The 23426-nt window shown below is 34.2% G+C and overlaps 2 protein-coding genes across 2 annotated transcripts in view; one reads left to right on the top strand and one right to left on the bottom strand.

Moving 5' to 3' along the window:
* LOC110282031 (uncharacterized) overlaps window positions 1–23426 on the bottom strand; it is a 33408-nt gene that overhangs the window by 4489 nt on the left and 5493 nt on the right. Inside the window, exons 2-6 of the mRNA XM_043050022.3 lie at window positions 11337–11510; window positions 8350–8644; window positions 5236–5448; window positions 2246–2374; window positions 588–710 (exon numbers count right to left, since the gene is read on the bottom strand). Coding sequence (XP_042905956.2) covers window positions 588–710; window positions 2246–2374; window positions 5236–5448; window positions 8350–8644; window positions 11337–11505 — 929 coding nt within the window. The 5' untranslated portion in view covers window positions 11506–11510. The remainder of the gene's footprint in view (window positions 1–587; window positions 711–2245; window positions 2375–5235; window positions 5449–8349; window positions 8645–11336; window positions 11511–23426) is intronic.
* Window positions 13274–22923, top strand: mesh (sushi domain containing 2 mesh). The gene is made up of 2 exons (XM_016056386.5): window positions 13274–14640; window positions 19819–22923. The coding sequence occupies exons 1-2, from the start codon at window positions 13397–13399 to the stop codon at window positions 21941–21943; spliced, it is 3369 nt and encodes a 1122-aa protein (XP_015911872.2). The 5' UTR covers window positions 13274–13396; the 3' UTR covers window positions 21944–22923.

The following is a 23426-nucleotide window of genomic DNA, read 5'->3' on the forward strand; positions in this document are numbered from 1 at the left end:
TTTTGTAGAATAAAATTAGATTTAAATAAAAGTAAACCAAAAAGTCGTGATCGTCTTATTACGATCGCTGGTTACCCATTGGTCAAAGCATGGATTGCAAAAACTGTCTCCATTGATGTTTGTGGTCGGATTGGACTGCCTACGTACCTGTTTCAAGACGTCACAAAATACTTCTCCTTCTTCACCATTCATATTTATATTGAAATCACCGTCAAGACAGTAATTATACGTTAAGAATAAAAAGAACTTTAAATTATTATTATGTAAATACATTAAAAATGCCTGCTAGTGAAAATGAAAAGAAAAACAGCAGCGGTCGCCATAGCAACACATGCAATGACGACGCATGCGCACTGTTTACTATTACATACTCTTGAACACAGTTGACAAGGGTGTGAACACCATCAAATCCAAACCAAGACCAATTTTGCCAATGGTTAATATGTTACACACTCAACATTCTTTCGGCGGAATGATGGCAAGCGTACATGATACTTTTTGGTTATATCCAAAACTAAGGAAATCGAGTAACCTAGCTTTTTCCGGGTGATGACCTCCCTTCGAAGGAATATATATTTTGAACATACCTGTCATCTAATTGAGTTTTAAAGTTAGAATCATCGGATAACTTTTCAAAACTGTGTGGTACTTCCACGTACATCCTCTCAATAACATCTTGACAATTGGACACTACTTGATCAACATATTTCCTGCAATAACATTTAAAAAAAACTGCTTAAAAAATATAATACAAAAAAAATATATCAAACGGTTTAAAATGTTATTACAATTCAGGAAATTAACATATCATCTATTTATGCTGCGACATCTGAAGAATCAAGTCACCACAGATTAGTTGATAAAAGGAGAAAAACAAACTTTAATGATACACATTAAATAGCACATTACCGGAGTAAATTTCGGGAAACTCTTGATTCAGTCTTTTAACCCTTTAACAATTGCATATTTCAGAAAAATGGAAATTTTTTTTTGACTGTTTAATTTTGTTCTTTATATTACTATTATAGAAGGAAAAAAAAAGTTTTTTTAAAACAAAAATGAAATTTTAAATGCAATAACTACTGTATTTATAATTTTTACATACACATAAAAAAGTAATGGATTTCACACACATTTTATTCTATTAGATTTTGAAGCTAAATATAATATAATTAGTATAATCTAATATAAAAACACAACAATATGAATTTCAATACATAAATTTTACAAATCTTTTACAGTAAGGTATGTCCAGAGCCGGATTAACCTATAGGCACACTAGGCACGTGCCTAGGGCCTACGAAATTTAGGAGCCTACGAAAAACTTGGGAGAAAAAAATTTGTTGACAAAAATAATTTAGCTTTAAAAACAACAAGTGTATTTTACACAAAATTATGAAGATACATATAAAAATATAATATTTTTCGGTAATAAATTATTTTGCAGAATCTTATGACCTAATATATTACTTTTTCGCGATTTTTGGATTCAACGAAATCATGTATTATGCTGTCGAATTCCAAAACTACGCAAAATGTCGTATTCAATAGACATAAGTGCGAGCGATGCCAAACGATCTTGATTCATTGTTAAACGCAAATAATTTTTTATCAATTTTAATCTGGAGAAAGATCTTTCTCCTTCTGCATTTGATCCAAGAATCGACAAATATATTCTTAATGCAATGTGAACGTTAGGAAAAGTATTCACAAGTTTATCTTTAACATAGTTATCGATCGAACTAATCATAATGGTATTATCGATATCAACTGCAATATCGGCAGTATGTCGGTATTGCAGATAAAGTTCGATAAACAAATTTGTAAATTAAAATCCATATTAATAAAAATGTTAAAAAAATATGCAAGAAAATTTTAGCATATATTTTGAAAAAAGGGGAGGAGGGGAGGGTCCAAAAACGGCTATGCCTAGGGCCAACGAAAGGTATAATCCGGCTCTGGGTATGTCCCAAAACCTCCACCCACATTTCCTTCCCTCGACTGAAGTCGTAATCGGTGAAAAACAAGGACCACTAATGCCACCTATTAAGAAAATAGTGAGTTAAGTATCCTAAAGTGGAAACGAACCCAGCTCGGGATTCGCAAAATAGTGTTATTTTTTTTTCCTGCCCGAAGTCAGTTCATGTGGCCCGAACTGGATTCGGGCGACACTGGCAAGGGGGTTAAGGGATCATCCTAGTTAATCTGCTAGATAATGTGCACATTAAAGGAAATGAATATTTACCTGGGGTATTTACCATCGAGTTCGCACCATCCAAGATCCCGGCTTCCATTGCAATTTATTTCCAGCGTCTTTTTTGCTGTCGCTTTATCGTCTTCATTCACTCCATTCGGAACGACGCTTGAAATAACGCTGCAAATATAGGATAGTTATTATTTTTTTATGAATAATTTTGTTACATATCCATGCAACTATTGGCGATCGAAATGGACTACATGTGGCGTGTTACAGAACTCTCTTCCTATGGCAACACTTCGCATGATTTTACCATTAGCGTGTGGAGAGTCGTAGACGGAGGAAGTACGTTTGTTTCTATCTTGATTCTTAAATAAATAAAAACTTAGAATAATAAAGAACTGAAAACTACATTGAACATAGTTCTAGACGAAAGCGTTGTGCAAATTTAAAAAAAATATTTGTGACAATTAAATACGAAAAATATTAAGAAAGGGGAAAATATCATAGTACATTCCTATGGAAGGGGGGGGGGTCAAGCCATGGAGCCGGTCATCTTCCCAGATGGCGTATCAATGTTTAACTGTAATTTTGAACCCCACCCAAAAGACAAGGGAACTTTTGGATCAAGAATTGGGACAAACTAGCCTTCATGGAGGACTTTCGATGAAACTGCGTTGCATGAAAAAGAAAACCACTCACGGGTACCGCAACGACAAGGGGATTCTAGCCCATCGTCTATGCACCACTGAAGATATTTTACGTCAGAGAGTGAGCCGGGAGCAGAATTCGTATCGACGCGTCATCGTGAGGAATCAAACTAGTATGTAGCGATGTATGTATTCTTTGAAACACCGCTGCTGCAAAATGATTTAAATACACATCACAATAGCTATACGTAAAACCTCAATTATCCGAAGCTCGTCCATATGACCCATCGTTTAGATGATGTTTCCCATGAAAACGTTTTCACATAATATTTATTATTATTACAGATGATGTTATCCAATTACAGTTGCGAGGATAAAACGACATATAAATGGAACATAAGATAACAGATTTAGAGTTCAAAATGTAGTTGAAACAGTATTAAGAAATACATAAGCAAGGTATGCCAGCAAAATTTCGTTGTTAAACAGGGGATTTAGACTCCAAAATTTCGTGATCACCTGAATTGTGCACTGATCAATTTCCAGTCAAACTGGTACGTATTGATTTGAACCTGAATAGGCCTCAAACCGCCAACCTTAAAACTTAAAAATCAGTGCCTTTACCACTCTAAGAAATATAATGCCGATTAATTGATAATATAAATTTGTTAACAAATCAATCCCCACAAATAAAGTTATGATGGACATTTTTAACTAATAAAAATATTTATTGAGAAATAACATTTCCTGTCTATTTTTTTTTAAGTATTACCGTTCTGCCCCGTTTCTATATTCAAGAAATGAAGCCTGGCTGCTTGGGTGTTGGGTTCATGTATGAGATGGGGTAAGTTCGATCCCCGCAGTATACAAAATGGTGATTGATGTTCTTAGTGGAGCAACAAAGTCCTCGAAGTTACCATAACAAATCTGGATTAGAGATTGATCATGCTCTAATCCAAATCAAAATTACGATCTGCGGATGGATGGATGGGGAGGGAATGTGTTCTCGTTGTAAAATGCATAGCGTCATAGCGTATGCATAGCGTCATCAGATCATTCTCAGGAATGTTTCCCAGGCTGTAGTCAATAGCTCACTGTGCATCTCTAGCGCAACACAAATAAAAAGTACAGTGCCGTTTTAAAGAAAGCATGATCACTAACTATGTATCATATTTTTTATTGTGTCAGTATTAATACTTTATATACGTCGCACTAGAGCTGCGCAATTTTCATAATTTTTTTAATATTTCATAACCGTCGTTGAACAGCCGACACAATTGTTTGGGTTTACGACTACTTATGTTCAACTCCACTGCCTTGTAGTTTTTAACCCAATCCAGAAGACAAGGGAACTCCTGGATCAAGTATATGGAGAAACTTGCCTTCTTGGAGGACTTTTTTGATGGAATTAATCCGCATTTGCGTTACATGGAGAGGAAGACCACAAGAACCTCCTATGGTTAGCCTGGCATCAAAGGGACTCTACCCCATGATCCGCCTACCACTGAGGATATTTTAAGTCAGCACTGCGGTCGGTGCAAGCCGGATGCGGCATCTGTATCGACCAGCCATCGCTGGGATTCGAACCAGTATCACCTAATTGGAAGGCGAGCGCTGTACCCCCTGAGTCATCACGGCTCAAATTTAAAAAAAAAGTCTCGCTTACAATTGGTGATCTATTGTGTCTTACAATTCACTGTGTATGGCGTTGCTGCGATCCATCAAAATTAAAAGATGACCCAATTAAACTGCCTCATTCTTGAGTTTAAGTAAATTTATGCTTAAAATGATAAAAAAAAGGTATGTTAATATTTCTTAAAATCACTTCGTCGATCATGCAGGATACAATTTATTCTCTTTATTTGAAAGCAAACAAACCTTTTTTTTCTTCCAGAAATGAAACCAATATTTTTCAAATACATTTAAATAATTGAAAATTTCTTTTTCCCTCCTTCATACAATTGTATAGATTTATGATGATCTTTTAAAATAATGCAGAAAAATCTTTTTCGATAAAATTCCTCGTTTACTGCTTTTTACTGAAAATTCTTTGAAGAATAAAAAAAAGAATTTCATGGAATAAGGAATAGTGCCTAATTCTTCCCGAACCTAGAGGCAGTTTTTTAAATTGTTTTTTCTCTGAAAAATTGTTTGTTGGAACTTTAAATTGAAATGAAATGAAAACAAAAATTGAAATATACTCAAGCTTTTCTTAGTAATTCTTTTACATTATAATTCACTAGAACACACTGTGGGAATGCTTTGCTTTTACATAAGAAAACAATCTGATGAGTAAGTTATACACGCAAAATCCATAAAAGCCAGTTCAGTGCCAGACAATGTCTCAACGTTTCCATGAATTTTGCACTATAAGGAGCAGGCTCTTACCTTTCACTGGAGCTAGTGCTAATAGCCAGAACTCTAGCATCTCTTCCAAAATCTAGTTTACGGGAGTCACTTCCTGGTGTAGGGGAGGAAGTCAATGAGGAGTTGTCGGGATGGACTCTTGAAGAGGATGCTTTAAAACGTTGGGGATTAAATGAGGAAGAAGCTGTCAGAATAGGTGGCTCTAAATCTTTGAGAACGGTGCTTGATGGACTTCTGAAATTAGAAGAAGTGTGTATTGGTCAGAACAAATAGGAACAAGGCAATTAAAAGGTGTAGGGTTAGCAGTTATCGACAATGTCAACCTTTATCTATGAAAAGGTACCCCATCGTAGAGTCGAGTTAAAATGTGTTATATACTAGTGAATTGTAATTTTATTTTTGAAGTGGTAGATACACTACAGTACTTCCCCACCAGAATTTTATCTGTGATAGAATTCTATTAACGGGATACCACTAGTTGATGCATTGCTGTTTTGTGAGAAGCCGGGAGAGCTGTATTAGGATCACCGTACTTTTGCTGATTGTGTGAGCTGTATTAAGTTTGAATAGCAACAGCGCAATGAGGTGGATAATGTCGCAGTCATAAGTTGCAAGTCAACTGTTCAATGTGGATCATCTATCGAAGTAGATGCGTTCACATTGTAGTGGGCGCTCCTGCCAAGCTAGGCGTGTTCAATTCGAAGTTGGAGCTTATGTCAAGGTAGACATGTTCACATCACGTCCGAAGGTCACCAATGTGAGGAGAGTAGTTATCGACAATGTCAGCCTTCATCTATGAAAAGGTACCCCAACATAGAATCTAGTTAACATGTCTTATATACTAGGCAGGTTAACATACTAGGGCAGGGATGGCGAACCAGTGGTACGCGTGCCACTTATGGCACGCCACCGATCACAAAGTTTACTATGAAGCATATTAACAATTCAATTAAAATTCACAAAAAAAGAACAATTAATGCCAAAAAAGCAATTAATAACCACAAAAAACAAGCGAACAATAAATAACTAGCAAAAAAAAATTAACAGTACTGCTTAAACTAACATCTTATAACCCTAATATAAGTTATTTGTCATCCAATGTGCAACAACAGAAGTCACACTGATGTTACTTTAAGTTGAATTACGCGTATAACTGAGACATTGCAAAAGTTGAGAATTGCATTTTTTCGTAGTAAATAAAGAGTTTAGAGTTGATAGTATTTAGTATTATTATTTACCCAATAATCACGAAGTCAAAACTATTTGTCGGCACGTCTATGACCTCATTGCAATATTTTAGAAAAAATGGCACGTTGGTGCATGAAGGTTCGCCACCCTTGTACTAGGGTATTGGAAATGTATTTTTTGTAGTGGTAGATACACTACAAAGGCATTTTCTTCAACAAAAAAAATATAATTTTTTTCACTGCGCTGCATTGAAAATTGTGTGCTTTTTTTTTTTCTTGATACAGCATTTTCAAGATTTTAGCCTACTGGAAAATCACAAAAAACGCAGACAATTATTGCTTTTTAGGGAGTTTTGAGCACAAAGATAACATACAAGGGTAGTCCAATTTAAAAATGGAGTCGCTTGATGGCATCAGAAGTACAGTAGTGAGCAGCGTCACTTTTTAGGTTTCTAAATTTTGGTAAAATGAGTGTATTGTCGTTTGCGGGTAAATGACTGTAACCAGTTTGCATGTGCGAACTCTTAAAGTGAACGAAAACTCGTGGTAAGATGAAAGCTTTTATTATAAATCAACTCGCAGTTGTTAGAAATGCTATGAGTGGAAAAAAAAACAGGGTTAATTTCTGAGAATATACCCGATTTTTCGAAAAGGAAATTCTGAAAATTGTTGATTTATTATACCTAGATAATTGACATTCAAATCAATAAATGCTCATTTTTCAGCAGAACTAGCATATTATTTTCGCTAGAAGAGTTATGGTTAATCAGCTGATTAACTTTTTATAGACATTTTGCTTAATATTTAAGAGTATTTTGAAGTATTAAATTCTGATTTGTCATTTTTTTTTTCAATATCTTATGATACCAATTTTAAAAATATGAAACTTCTAATTTTAATAATCGGAATATATATCTTTTTTGCTGATAATTTTTTTGGAAAAATGTTTAATTGCAAAATTAATATGTATTTTAATAAAGTTTTAAAAAATATATGAAATTGAAAATTGACTTCTAAGAAAGTATTAAACGATTTTTAAAGTATTTCAAGAAAATAAATAAATTGAAAACGATTGCAATTAAAATGAAGTATATCAAGCTGCTACCTTATTTTATTATTGCATATTACATACATTAGTATCAATTAATATTAGGCCAGTTTCGCTTACCATCACAATTCTGGGTTTAAAACTCGTAACATCAAGGTTTTTCAAAAACTGAGGATTACATTAATATAATTTTCAACGGCGGAAAGTAGTTGTTATGTATTCATATATGATAGTCTGTCACAAATGTCGTGTACATATATCAACTCCAAAAACCTGGTTAAGCCATGATTTCGCTATTGCTGCTGATGATGAATAGGCTCATGATATCACTACAGTACTTTGACAAGAGAGCCGTGGTGGCTCAGGGGATAGAGCTCTCGCCTCCCAATAAGGTTATCCCGGTTCGACCCCAGCAGTGGCTGGTCGACACAAATTCCGCACCCGACTATCACCGACCACAGTGTGGACATAAAAATATCCTCAGTGGTAGACGGATCATGGGTTAGAGTCCCTTTGCCATCAGACTAACCATGGGCGATTTTCGTGGTTTTCCTTTCCTTGTAACGCAAATGCGGGTCAGTTCCATCTAAAGGTATTCCACGAAAGCAAATTTCTCCCAATACTTAATCCAGGAGTGTCTTCTGGAATGGGTTCAAAATTACATGGCTACGGAGTTGAACGCTGGTAGTCGTAAACTCGAAAATTGGGTCGTCTGTTTGACAACGGTTATTAAATTTTAAAAAAAAGTACTTTAACACGAACAAAAGGAGCTATCATCTGTCACTGAAAATCATCCTCATTATGCTCATCTCGAGGCATATTTTTTTAGCTTGACTTAACATTCACTTTAAAATCTTTCATGTGAACTGGGTTAAACAGTTACAGGTTCTTAACACTTACCTTTTACCGAGTATTGGAACGAATCCTCTCTGAATTTCAACTTTTTTGGACGTTGGCTCCCTCTTGAAACTTTCACTATTGAATCGACTTTCGCTCTGAGTAGAAGGGAAAGAATAATCTGAAAATGTACGAGTCCTTCCGTTTCGGCCATACAATCCCGGATCGGCATTGGCACTGGCCACCTTTTGCAGTTGAGTTTTGTAGTCCCTCTCAAGTTTCGACAACGTTTTTTGGGGAAGGGTTGCTTTCCCGTCTGTGTACAATGGTAAGTCTGCGCTTTCTGATGCATATGGAGCTGTAAAGAATAACAGAACCTTCATTTTTCTGAGACACAAGTTAATGATTATTTATTGTAAAAACTTTAATTACTTTGACGCAACAAAACTGCAAATACATAAGATAATAAATAAAAAATTTTGTTTAAAATAAATATGGATTTTATAAAAACGACGCTTACAAATTGGAATACTGTAAAAAGACTACAATCAAGTTTCGTTTTGTCTTATGCGTTAGGTCAATTCAGTTTTTTTAGCACAAGAAAAAAATCAATAAATAAATAAAAAGTAGCAGTTATAGTAGTTACGCAATTTCCGATCCCTCTTTTAAAGGATTAGGTTACTACCTTTGATCACAAAAGAAAGTCTCAGTTTCTAGTCATTGAAATGGCTTTATACAATGCCAAACGAATTCGAAACTTAGGAAGAAAAAAAAAATTGTCAGACTAGAGTAAAAAAATGAATAAGATGCTGATTTCAATACAATAAAAAATTATTCAGTGTTGGAATTGGAAAAAAAAGTAGAAACACTAAAGATAAGTCTGCAAATTATATTAATATCTAGTAAACAAACGATATCAATTTAAAATAACGTAGATATTTTTTAAATCTCGCCAAAAGCAGAATGTTTTGGCAGAAATAACCAAATTTGCTGAGCACATCAATACAAGAAACGAAAATAATTTTAAATCGCAACTTGAAAACGTAAATCCTTCGAATAACAAATTATCAGTCTTCGTTAAGTGGAACTTGGTCAATTAACATAAACCTTGACCTCGAAACTTAACCTGCAGCAGACTATGTACTGCACTACGTTCTGCCGCAGACATAATGATTTACAAGATTCGTTATTTAATACGTTGTCTGTTAGATTTGCAAATAAAAGATAAATTTAATTCGAATGAAATAATCTATTTGCCTTTTCAAGAATCCGCGGAAGGGTTAAGTAACTGAGTTGATTGTATTCAAGGATTTATTTGCTCTCTAAAGTCAATTAACTGGTTTAGAACTAAAGGATTTTTGCAGCATTATTAGCTAATTCCTAAAAAATTAGATAAAGAAACTAAAAATAAATATTAAAAAAAAACTAAATAAAAAAAAATTTGATCGCTTTATTATGATCACTGGTTACTCATTGGTCAAATGCTTTTTTCTTTCTGGTTTGACTCCGATAAACGCTACAACATTTCAAATCATAGGTTGCAAAAACTGTCTCCATTGATGTTTGTCGTCTGATTGATTGTCATATCCTGCTTATGTAAGTGTTTCGAGACGTCACCTTCCTTTTTCAGTATTCATATTTATATTAAAATCACCGTCAAGACAGTAATAAGTTAATAATACAAGAATATAAAAATACTTTAAAATATTATTATGTAAATACGTTAAGAATGACTGCTGGTGAAAAGAAAAAAGAATTATCAAACAGCAGCGGTCGCCATAGCAACGCATGCTCACTGTTTACTATTACTCTTGAACACAGTTGAAAAGTTGGATGACGTCCAAATAAAGCCATAAAACCCAAAAAACAAGACCCATTTTATCAATGGGTAAAAAGTTTTAATTGGTATCAATTGATTGGAAATAAAAAATTGGAAAAGATACTTGTTAAAGTATTCCAAAACATTCATTTGAAAAGAATCAAATGCGAAAACTTTTTGTAAGAATTATCGTAAGTTTAGTCAAGTTTTACGTGAAGAGGAAAAAAATCCCCATCCATTTTCACACAGAAGTAATTACTCTATCATTTGCAATCATTATCTGCGGTTAATTTCGACGGAAAGCTGGGAATATATGGGTGTGTGTGTATTTCGCAATTGCTCTTTTCAGGGAGAATAAAACTTGCCTACTGCTTATACAGATAAGACAAGCGGTTTCACCGAGAAAGCATATAACCTTATGGCAACTTTGTACAATGGGATTCTTTTTCTATTGTCGCGAAAATTCTTGTACTAAAAAACTTTTTTCAATAAAGCAAAAATATTGCAGTTTCAAACCTTTCATCCTAAAAGGACTGAAAATGATTTTTTAAAGCTTTTCTTTTTTTAAAAGTATTGTCACTTAAGGTCCACAATGATGTTTTAACTGACGTCACACTAGCGATAGGATCAAATTGCATTGTACATTAAAATTTCAAGAGAAGGTGGATTTTAGCTGAGCATACAAGACTTCGCGAAAAGAAACCTTATGATTACCTAGATTTAAGATTATTTTCACCTTGAGACCAGCTTTATTAAAGGATTTCTTCACTCTTGAAAACCCTTATCCAACCTCGATTTAAGGTTTTTATGTAGAAAGTTGTTTTCCAAGGGTTTGGATTAGGGAAATGTGCGTAGAATACAGTCACAGATCTAGTTTTACGGTTAGAAGATTTACACGTAAACCGCATTACGAACCTTTTTAGGTTTGCATTAAAAGGTTTTTGCTGAGTGAAAAAAAAATTATTTTGCTATCTGGGCAGTATGGATGTGCCAACATTGATTGCAAATCCCATGATTTTTGGGTCCGCTCCGCAACGGACGATGGCTTATTTGACAGGAAATGTTATAAAATATGTGTAAAAAGTGTTCTCTAAGGCGATTAGAATACCTAATCTAGTTGATTGATGTGTTCCCAGTGTGAAAAACTTGCAATACAAATGATATTTTTTAAAACGCTTAATCATTAATGTATCGATATGTAAAATTGAAATTACATGACTTGTGAGATTACCATTGAAATCTTGCCTGAGGGAGAGGGTTGAATCCAGCTTGTAGCTCGGGGGAAGGAATCTAAAGGGATCTTCTGCCGAGAAGAATGTATCGTGCGGAAAGAAGGGCTCGAACTCTATGGCATCCCCATTCTCCGTCATGGATAGGACAGCCAAAACAAGCCAAATCATTGTATCTATAAACAAACAAATCAAAGCTTAGCACATTTATCAAAACATTTATTAAATGCATAAATACAAAGAATGCACACATAAAATCAACTATTAAAACGATAAAATGTACAAAAAAAAGAAGAAAAAAATCAAAAGATTAAACTGAAATCATTGAAAAGTAAATGAACACGATTAAGTAAAATGGCTAACAAGCTGTTTTTTAAACGAAATTATTAAATTAAATTTCTTTTTTAAATTTGAACAAATACGCAAATGATAGTTCTTCTTTTGACGTATAACTTTACCAATTCATACTGGCAAAGAGTGAATACATTTTTTTTAATTCGAAAAAAATATGCTAACTTTCTCTTTCTGTTGTACTTTTAGCATATAACTTTACCAGTTTCGTCTTTTAAAAAGTGAATATGAATATATGAACCTAAAACAAATAAAAAAGTTTATATTTTAAAATGGGTGCTGTATCACAGCACCTATATATGGTGTATTTTATATTTTTATTTTATAACCGTCGTTGAACAGCCGACCCAATTTTATGGATTTACGACTACTACTGTTCAACTAAGTAGTCTTGCAATTTTGAACCCATTCCAGAAAACAAGGGAACTCCTACATCGAGTATTGAGAGAAATTTGCCTTCGTGGAGGACTTTTTGATGGAGTTAACCCGCATTTGCGTTACTTGGAGAGGAAGACCACTAGAACCTCTTACGGTTAGTCTGACTGCGAAGGGCCTATGTATGTTAAAGGGGTGTATGTTAAAGCGTGGTATAATTCAGATGGCATAAAATCAAAATATCAATTTGATGTCAGCAGATATTTTAGCGAGCTTAAATTTACACTCATTGTCTTCTTGTAAAATATATAGTACAAATTGTAGCTGAAAAAATCCATCTAGCAACTGCAGCATAGAAAAATGTATTTCGTTGCACATTCAGTTTAAATATTCATTTTTTCCTTAAACTGATGGCTGCAGTAAGTGTCTGCCTCTGAAAACTGAAGATATCTTTATAAACCTCCTCAGGAAGTAAGGAAAAGTTCTTTATTAGACAGAAATTTAGAGCACCGTTTCTCTAAAATGATTCATTCTAAAAATAAATGTAGATAAAAATAACAATCTAAAAAAGCTATGGTTTGTAGATTAAATAGGAAATTTTTTTAATTTCTAACAGAACGGAAAACTTAGAGAAAAGAGGGAGTGTTAATTAAATGAAGTCGTAGTGTAGTTGTAATTATTGTATTTGTAGTTAAAATGATAAGTTTTTCGATTTAAATAGGATGAAAATTAAATTATTTTTTCCTGTTTAATCGACAAATATTATTTTTAAAGAAAATTATTAATTTTGTTAAGATGGTGTTTGTTGATTTGTTCAAGTTAGAAAGTCGTTGAAATTTCAATTGGCGATTGATCATGCTTACATTATTTAGGATTTTTAATGGCATCGAAATTTTAGCGATCTATCTAGTAGGAAAATTAGTGCGATCGTACAAACAAAACATTTTATAGCTCTTATCTTGCAAGCAACTTAAATTCAGCATTAGAATTTTGCAATAAAATCTACGACATAAAATATTTTTACGGATGTTCCCATAATAAGAAATGTTTTCTACCGAGAATTTATACCAGTTGAGTCATTTCATTTACTTTAAAAAATAATCTCAAAATGAGAAACCATCATTTCTGATAAGAGAGGCCTCCTTATCTAAGTTATGCTTGAAATAACATTACCCAATCATTTCTTTTCTTCCGTTGCGCGTTGTAGATGTTTTTATCTACTTTAGGGAAGGTGATAACGCACTTACCTGAGTTCGAAGTATATCATTTGGGTGTTGAACTAAAGAACATAATCTTTTTTAACGCAGTGCCTTTTTTTTTCTTGAACGGAAAAAAAATGGCGCAGCTGCTTTGGATATTCGTTTTTGCATCTTTTCTACAAAGTGCTTTATTTCAAAATGTTGCTCTACCCAAACAGCGAGAAACCGTTCCCTTGAAAGCTCCTACTTATGTCGACATGAGGAGATTTCGTTCTGAACTTCTGTATCCTCATTCTAGAGAATTTTTAGTCGACACCATCAACAGAGGTCAAGCCATTCGGGACACCCCACTTCCGTTCCGTCTTCCGTTCTTTGGTTTCGACTTCAGGTACATTTGGATACACAGAGATGGATACCTTCTTTTCAACAAAGGTCTCCTGTCGTACGACTACCCCATCAAGTTCCCCACCCCTTACATCAGAGATCCGACGAGGGAAGAGGACCCTTCCATGATAGCCCCCTGGTTCAGTTACCAGGACATTCCAAACTCCATTGACAATGCTGGGGTGTATTCTCAGATGGTCATCATGGCCAAAGAATCGAACGATTCGCTGAGGGAGAGGATTCGAATGGATTTCAGAGATGGCATGATTGGAGCTGCAGATTTTGAGCCGACCTACGCCATGATTGTGACTTGGAGGAACCTCACGCACGCCAATGCCTACCCCGGAAGCACACTGAAGACCAACTCCTACCAAGTGGTGATCGCAACAGACGAGAAGAGGACTTACGCCATGTTCAACTACGACACCATCGGTTGGATTTCCGACAAAGACAATTACGACGGACAGAAAGGTATTCCCCCATTCATAGGATTCAACGCCGGTAATCGAACCAGAGCTTACGAGTTCGAACCCTATTCTCAACAGCCAAGAGTGAGTCGTCTGCCATCTCTCGGATTCGGCAACGGCCTGAGGGGAAGATTCTTTTTCCAGATAGATGAAGAGATCTGGCCCGGATGCTGCATCGAGAGATACCTTGATATTAATTGGCCTACAAGACCGAAGCTGACCTTCTTTCCTCGTTACGGAAGCATGCTGGGTGGTACGATGGTTAATCTGACAGGACCTTGTTTCTTCGATCCGAGAAGCATTATTCGCTGCAAGTTCGACACACTGGAAACGGATGGCATCTACAGAGATGAGAATCACGTGAGCTGCATATCTCCTCCCGTCATGTACCACGGATATGTCGATCTGTCAGTCTCCATAGACAACGGACCTTTTCTCTTCTATGGTAAATACTATATTCAACCTCCCGATATGGTGGAAGCTAACGTCAACATTCTAGAAGGCAGCGACAAACTGGAAGCACCACTGAGGTAACATTTTAAACTATTTTTTTCGAAAATTTTGACCTGGATAAATTATTAGACGCACTATAAGATTCTATGTAAAATCTTTATCACGTGATACTATACCGCTTTATTGTTTTTACGCGACTGAAACCGGTTTGCACTTGTTTACGTTCGTATATCTATTGGTTAAATTAGACGATATATGACATAAATTCGACGATAGGATAAATTAGACGGTATATTATATAAAAATAGAATATTTATTATATCAAGTATTATATTAGTATATTATGATAATTAGACCAAACTATTAGACGCACCGTAGTTTTTTAATAATGACATGTTTTGCAAGAGTTTATAGGCGATATTTTTACATTTAAACGTTCATGTAATGGGTTTTTATTCCGGAGATTTTTTTATACACTTCCTATTTGTATTTATTTTTAACCTATGACATTACAAAGTCAATGTATCAATTGTAGTTTTATCTAAACTTGATTAGCTTGATAAATAACAAAAAGCATTTAGTTGAAGACAATTCAGTGAAAAATTTTAATGAAAATACAACTATTTAAAGTTCTTAAATAATTATAATTCTTTTTAATTCATTCGAAAATTACTTCTCACCTACAGAATTTTTTTAATACATTTATTTTAATCCTGAACACAGTGGTCAAAGCATCAAATAAACTGTTATTTACTATTACCTACAGACTATTTATACAAAATTACGCTTTTAAAATAACTGGTATTACGTTGAGAACATGACCACGCCCTAAAAATAGGAGACATTCTTAATATTATTTATGACTAAACCTGAACCTTAATTTCAAACATTTTCTAACAGTTTTCAGTGAAAATAATTCTGTTTTAAGTGCTTCTTATGTACAGAGTATTCCGTGTTGATTTTTAAAAATATATTTTATTATTATCGACAAATTTAAATGAGGAATAAAAACATTCTTTGTAATCTAAAAATTTACTACTCTGAAACGTGGAACTTCATAGTTTCATTACCTGATAAAATATGGGCGTGTTCCTAACAATCTCCTTTTTCTCAGACAATCAAACAGATTTTTAAGTTTAGTTTTTCGACCCATTTTCTTTAGTAGTTTTTCCTTCGCTAAAAACTTTAATTGCGTATGCCTAATGTGTATGCTCTTATGCATGGGATTTTTATATATATATATATATATATATATATATATATATATATATATATATATATATATATATATATATATATATATATTTAGGAGGATGATTGTGATTTCGAATTGTGCAACCCTACTAGGAAAAAACTAGATCGGTGGTAGAAATTAACAAGTAACGGCACTTTTTTTTCACGCGATACTCAAAAACACTAGTTTGCACAGTGGGCCAGCATCTTCGTGGCCAAAATTAGTATATCGATAAAAGTTGTTTCAAAATTTGGGGGTTTTTATTTAGGGGTTTTTCTGTGCAGGTAAATTGAATTCGTAGTTGAAATTTTGAAATACACTAAAAAAGACCAAAATAACAAAATGGCGGCTGAAATATGGCTAGCAAAAATAAAAATAATATAGCACGCTTAAATAATTAAATATAGCAATGGAAATATAATAATTTTCGTTATTTTATGTTAAAAATGAAAATCAAATTATGTTTCCGAAGTTATATTACAAAATAACGCGAAGACATGAAAAAAAAAACATAATTTTTGTTTTTCGGTATAATTAATCCACCTTTGCAATACGAGCAAAATGGGGCAGGTTTTTTCGAAAGAAGAAACATGAAAGAAAACAACAACAAAAAGTTTAGCTAATTACCTTGTGAAACTTTTTGGTACTAAGTTTCGAAAGTCACTCAAACATTGTAAAATGTCAAATGATAAGATATAAACTATAAATTTGTCAAGAGTATTAACTAATCCAACACATTAAAAAATTGTACTATAATTTCAGACTAATTACTCTGATAAAAATGTTACAGTAAGGTGAAATTCCTATATATATTTCTGAAATAAAAATTTATAAGTTACATTTGAAAAATTTTTTTTTACATATTTTTCATTACATTGTATTCTTGTCGGTCCAAAAAGTAAATTATAATGTTTGGAATGATTATGAATAATTAATTTGGGCAATATTAAAACTGCCTACATATATTTTAGTTGAAAATTTAATTTTTGACTTTTGGCCAAAGATCATGGTCTTCTGGCCCACAGTGGTTTGTAGCGTTTATTTTTAACGTTACTTTAGTAAAGAAACATGGTGTAAATTTAATTAATTTTTCTAATCTTAGTAATCTTCGATCCCAGCCGCATTGTAGCTGTCCACGCTATATCTGTCGAGTCACAAAGTACTCCATGTTCCTATAACAAATCATGCCTCTGAGGGTACTGATTAGGTGTTTCGTTGTCTTCTGGATTAGTTCAAAATTATAAGGCTATGGAGTTGAACATTAGTAGTCGCAAATCCAAAAATTGGGTCGGTTGTTCAACGACGGTTATAAAATAATATCTTAGTAATTCCCCCGGGTTCAATATCCGGCACCTACAAAATTTTTGAACTATGGTGGTTCAGGGGATAGAGCACTCGCGTCCCAATGAGGTGGCCCGGGTTCGAATCCCAGTGATGGCTGGTCGATATGAATTCTGGACCCGGCACGTACCGACCACAGTGCTGACGTGAAATATCAGTGGTAGACGGATCATGGGTTAGAGCCCTTTTTCCGTCAGGTTAACCGTTGGAGGTTCTCGTGGTCTTCCTCTCCATGTTATGCAAATGTTGGTTAGTTTCCTCAAAAAAGTCCTCCACGAATGCAAATTTTTCCCAATAATTGATCCAGAAGTTCCCTTGTCTTCTGGATTGGGTTCAAAATGACAAGGATATGGAATTGAACATTAGTAGTCGTAAACTCAAAAGGTGGGTTGGCTATACAACGACGGTTATAAAATAAAAAAATCTTAGTGGTGCAAATCTTACGAGATTCCATCAGCTGAGCCAGTGAAAATGTCCAATATTCTTTAAGTTTATTTTTATTTTTAGCTAACAACTAAACAGCAAACATTCCATCTAGCAATTTATTGAAATCAATATTCACCGTTACAAAAGGCATAAGAAGTTGAAGAAAAAAAAATTCTTAAAAAATAATTTTGTTCATTTATTATTCTAAAACATTTTTTGGGAATATTTTTTCGTTCAATATTTAGACATGAATAATATATAAACAATAATATATATAAACAATATATCAATATATAAACATGAGTGTAAAATGAAACCTCCAACAAAATTAACTAAAAGTAGCGACAAGATTACGAAAGTAGATTGCTATATCACTAAAATTTAATAAATAATTGATTGCAGTTGCTATAAAGTTGTTATAGGGAAAAAAATGTAGTTTTGCCGACCAGTGGCTATTAAGAAATTTTCATGGAATCTTGGGATGCGGCAAAATATTTGCTTAAATGGCTTACACATGTATAGTGAGCAAAATAAAAAACTGGCCACCTTTAATAACTTTTTATGTAATGATCGGATTTTCAAATTCTTGAACTCAATCATAATGGTTCGAAAGGGTGCTAATTAATTAGTGCAGACGATATTTTAAATTACGTGATCAGACTCAAAAACATACTTTCTCAATAAACACACATTTTTTTCAATGGATTCGAATTTCTGACCCCCAAAATATAGGGGTTAGCCGCAATCTGGGAAATAGGGTGTCCACAGTTTGGCCAGGAGAGTAGTTCAAAGTTTGGAACCCTTAATATTAATTTTACTTTTTTCGTATTTTATCTTATCTCGGGAATTTTTTATGCTAATTGAAAAGACTTCGCACAGAATTATAGAATTTGTTGATCCAAAGATAATTACATTAAAAAAAATAGCTTTTAGTAAATATTTATTATTTTTTGTTATTTTATTCAGAAGTAGTTAAAAAGAATTTGAAATTAAAAGCAAATTTTTTTTGCAATCATTTCAATTACAATTTTAAATAGCAAAATACAAAGTATGAACAAAATCGGTCAAATAGTTTCTTAGAGATCGAATTTTGAAAAAGACGTATTTTTCAAATTCAATTTTTCAGAAACTATTAGACCGGTTTTGCCCGCATTTTGTATTTTTCCTTGTATAAATACATTCTTTAAAATGATATGAAAACTTCACAATCCAAACTTTTTTTTGACTATTATAAAATAAAATAAAGAGTAATAAATACTCACTAAAAGTTTTTTTTGCATGGAATTGTCTTGGACTAAATAAATTTTATAATTTTGGGCAAAAAATTTTAACACCCTTAAAAAATTCTCGAAAGAGAGCAAAAGACGTAAAATTATCATTAAGGGGTCCAAACTTTTGACCACTCTCCTGACAGACTATGGGGATCATAAAATTCAGATAGCGGCTACTCCCTATATTTTTGGGGGTCAGAAACCGGAATCCATAGAAAAAAAGCTATGTTTACTCAGAGAAAGTTAATTTTGCGTCTTATTTCGCAACTTTAAATATCGTCTGCTCTAATTAGCATATTTGAGGTCACCCCCTAGAAGGCAGTGACAGAACGTAAAGATCTGATCATTTGTTCAAAAGTTAATTAGAGTGATCCGTTTTTCTTTGGCACACTGTATAACAAAAATTAAATAACATTCGTAAAATTATTGAAACTTATTGAAAATAAGCTGATTATTGAAACTAAGCATAAAACATTTAATAATTATAAAATTTAATCTATTTGAATAAATTATGAATAAACTGATCGAATAAACTGAATCCCCCTTTTTTAATATTGTTTATCAGATAAGTTTTTAGTTCTTGTAACTGTATTCAATAAATTTTTTTAGAGAAATTTTAATTATATATGGCTATTGGTGGTTACGGAGCAACTTTTACAGACAAATCACTTGATACGATAAAAAATCGGTATTGCAGAAAAGACCTATTTTTTTAAAAAAAATGGATGAAAATATAACAAATTCCTTAAAATTTAAATTTTGTTTTAAGAAATGCAGTTCCAACTCAGACACCTATTGATCAAATAACATAAAAAGGGATAAGTTTTAATAAGACCTTAGAAGATGGACAAGATATTTTAGAAAGAAACCACAGTTGACAGTATGAAATTTTGTATGGAACTCTTTCCAAAATATGCCGATTGTAATGAAATTTTTCATGGGTGTTTTCTTGCATTCTATAATAATTAAAACAATTTTTGCAGGTTCACTCTGCAATGGAAGCATGAAAAATTAACATGGGATAGAAGGCATCCGGTGACCATAGCTCTCTGGGGCTACCGTGAGAGTAGCGAACATTATCCTAAACTTACATACATCGACGTCCTGACGGATGATACTGTTCTGGCCGGAGACGGACAATACAACCTGGACTTGGAAACGTTTAAAAATCGATGGAACTGGGATAAGCTGGACATTACTTTTGGATTCATTGCCATCAACATCACGGATGCCGAAGTGGTCGGTAGTGGTGCCAGATATTCTCCGGTTTTGTGGTCAGGTCCCTTACCCCTCGGATGGTACTTCAGACATCAATGGTATCGAAAATACGGAAAAACTTGGAAGGCTGATATTTGCAAGGAGTGGTACATGAGAGAAAAATACAGTGATCGCTTCGCTATCACTCTGTTCAGATGCCCCTGTACTTTAGAGCAAGCCAAATTGGACGCTGGCAGGTTTGCACCCGATCTCCAATGTAACGAAATCGATCGTAAGTGTGAGACATTTCACAAAGCGGCTTACCATTGCGTGAGATCTGGAAGACCAGCAGTCGGAGGGGCTGGACAGCTTTGCTGTTACGACGATCATGGTGAACTCATAAGGACCGGTGACACGATGTACGGAGGTAGGCCAGCAAGAGCATTCCAATTCGGTAAGCACCCATTCAAACAACGTATGATGATTCCTTCCTTGTCCTATTGGTTGCACGACGTCACTCCTTATTTCTTCTGCTGTAAGTGGGCGGAAGGCGAAGACGATGCTGAAACGTGCGATATGTTTAAATACTGGAGAACTTCTCAGGACTGCTCACTTTACCAGACACCAGGGGTCGCATCGGTGTACGGAGACCCTCACTTTCTGACTTTTGATAAACACAACTATACATTCAACGGAAAAGGAGAATTCGTTCTGACTCGGGTCAATCACAGGCTGCATAAATTAGACGTCCAGGGAAGGTTCGAGCAACCCGATCCGAAATATCATTTCAGCCCCAAAATTAACGGCACGCGATTGATGGCTGTGACAGCGAGGGACAACGTCTCTTCGATTGTCGAGTTCCGAGTGCGACCTGCTCCAGCAAGGTGGCAATACCACATGTACATCATAGTGGACAACGAATACGTCTATTTCTGGGACAACAGTCTTCGGGTGCAGTTCTTCAAAGGTGTGACACTCTTTCAGCCGGCAAACGTCTACAACATGTCGCACATCGTGGCCATGTTCGATTCAGGAGCAGGTGTGGAGGTGATGGTGGAAAATGGTCACATGGCCGTGCACGTTTATCTACCAGTGAGCTTCATAAACAAGACGAGAGGACTGCTTGGAAATTGGTCGAGAAATAAAGATGATGAATTTACCGCTCCGGATGGAATAGTTTACATAACTCCGGATGCGAGAACGTACGATGTGCATCACAGATTCGGCATGGAATATCGTGTGACTGAGGTAGGCAACGAGAGAGTGGGTCGTTCCTTGTTCTACCACAATGCCATTCCATTTGCGCAGTACGACAATGCCACGTTTGTACCGGAATATGAAACACCGCCTCCCATTCCCAAGAACTTCAGCTATCAGGATCATGTCATAGAGAACATATGTGCGGGTTCCACTTCTTGCCGTTTCGATTTCATAGTGACGGGTGATTTTGACTTCGCCAAGGCAACCAAAAACCACGAAAACTACGCCGAAAAGTTGGCTTCGGATGTGAGAAAGCAGACCATCCGTTGCCCGGAGTTGATGAAGCCGAGGCACGGACGAAAGAGTGAGATCCGTTACTTTGTTGGAACAACTGTGAGGTTCAGTTGCGATTCGGGTTATCGTTTGGTCGGGTATGAGAACAGGAGGTGCAGAGAGACTGGACTCTGGAGCTGGGGTGTGAACCCGCAGTGCATCAGCGAGGGTGATTACGCCAAGAAAGTGACGGGAATATCTCTGGGGATAGTTCTTCCCATTCTCATCTTGTTGATCCTTTTGTGCGTCTTCTTGGTTCAGAGGATGCGGAATCGTAAACAGCACTGGACGGGAGAGAAGGGCGTTCCAGAAAATCACATGTTCGAAGTGAAGCCGAACAAAAACGGCAATGGAAGCAGTAAAGTGTCTGACTTTTAGTGAGTTATTTTCTTTAAAAAAAAACAATTTAATCACCAGAAAAAAAGCTCATCTTCACATAACTCTTAGTGAAAGCATTTTTCGATTTGTGTTTAAAGCGAGCAACTGGTTTGGAATGAAATATAATAAATGTTTTTGCTTGGAAAATGTTTAAAAACAAACATTTGTTCATTTCAAACTTCTTATTTTCAGGTATTTATAATAATTTAAGAGAAAAATTATTCTTATAATATATGTTTTTATTTATTACAAAACAGCTTTTGCCACATTTTCTATTCGAAACGTAGTATATTTTTAACTATGTCATATTGTATAACTAATAATTTTAAAAAGTAATTTTATATTCATTTTTTTAAAACTATCAATTTGTTTTAATATTTTAAATTCTAGCGTTTGTTCCAACTAATTTGTGAATCAAAAAAAAGAAATAGAAAAATCGAAACAATTTTTTTAAAGTAATTTACGACAGCTATGAAAAGAACACTTAGAAAATAAATAACCTGAAGCTAAATCAGGCTACATTTCCAATTTTAAAAAATTAAAACTTTGATTTTTAGGTACTAAAAAACTTTTGTAGCTCTCATAATTTTTTAAAATTATATTTGAAATATATCTAAAAACATTCAAACAAAAACTTAAATGCGTCATTGATCTAAATTAAAAAGAGATTTATGTGGCAGTAATGTTTTTTACAAGCAATTAGATTTTCGACAAAATAAAAAAAAGCAGTCACTAGTGTCATGATATTGATATTGGATTTAAGTCAGCATTATAACTTGCACATTTTATATGTATGTATATAGAACTTTTGAGATATTTTTAGTGTAGTTTCTTTTTAGCAATTTTGTTTCAATTTTCATATTGTATTTTCCTTTTTTAATTTCTTCGTTTTTTTAAATCTTATTGTTTTGACATTACTATTTTGTCTCTGAAATCTTTATGTAATGTTTAATGCCTAATAAACATCATTTTGTTTTTTCTTCGGTATGTGTTCCTATAACCAAACATATGTGGGTAGTGATTGATTTTTCGTATAATGTAAAAACATTTTGCTATTTTCAGGAATCCTGTTTCTAAAAAGATGGATCTTTTTAATGGCTTACTTAATTACGCAGCTTACTATTGATTTTAAAAATTATGTTAAAAGTAACGTTAAAAATTATGTCAAAAACAATTACAATCCAGTCTTTTTTTCTTTTTCTTTTTTTTTAAAACTGCCATTAATTGCAAATCTTTTCTTTTAACGCCATTTTCTTCAATAGTTCGTTCACCAGGAGTTGGCACTTGACTACCTTCTCGGATGCAGAGTTTATTTCAGCGCGGGAGTAAGAAGAGAAACATCTCCGCGCTTGAAATTGAGACAACCCTTAATGCGAGTCAAACACAAATAGTGACTTCAGTCACTTACTTCGCTTTATCATCTGCTATTATTCTTTTCGTTTCTCTAGCTAATTAAATATGTTTTAAATTTAAAAACTGCTGT

The sequence above is a fragment of the Parasteatoda tepidariorum genome, chromosome 4, assembly GCF_982258835.1.
Source record: "Parasteatoda tepidariorum strain Cologne lab strain chromosome 4, Ptep-v5.0, whole genome shotgun sequence".
Taxonomy (NCBI): Eukaryota; Metazoa; Arthropoda; class Arachnida; order Araneae; family Theridiidae; genus Parasteatoda; species Parasteatoda tepidariorum.

Excerpts from the sequence above, each read along its gene's own strand:
- mesh (XM_016056386.5), top strand. The coding sequence starts at position 13,397 with ATGGCGCAGCTGCTTTGGATATTCGTTTTTGCATCTTTTCTACAAAGT. Across the intron at positions 14,641-19,818 it reads AAACTGGAAGCACCACTGAG|GTTCACTCTGCAATGGAAGC; the intron begins GTAACATTTTAA and ends CAATTTTTGCAG.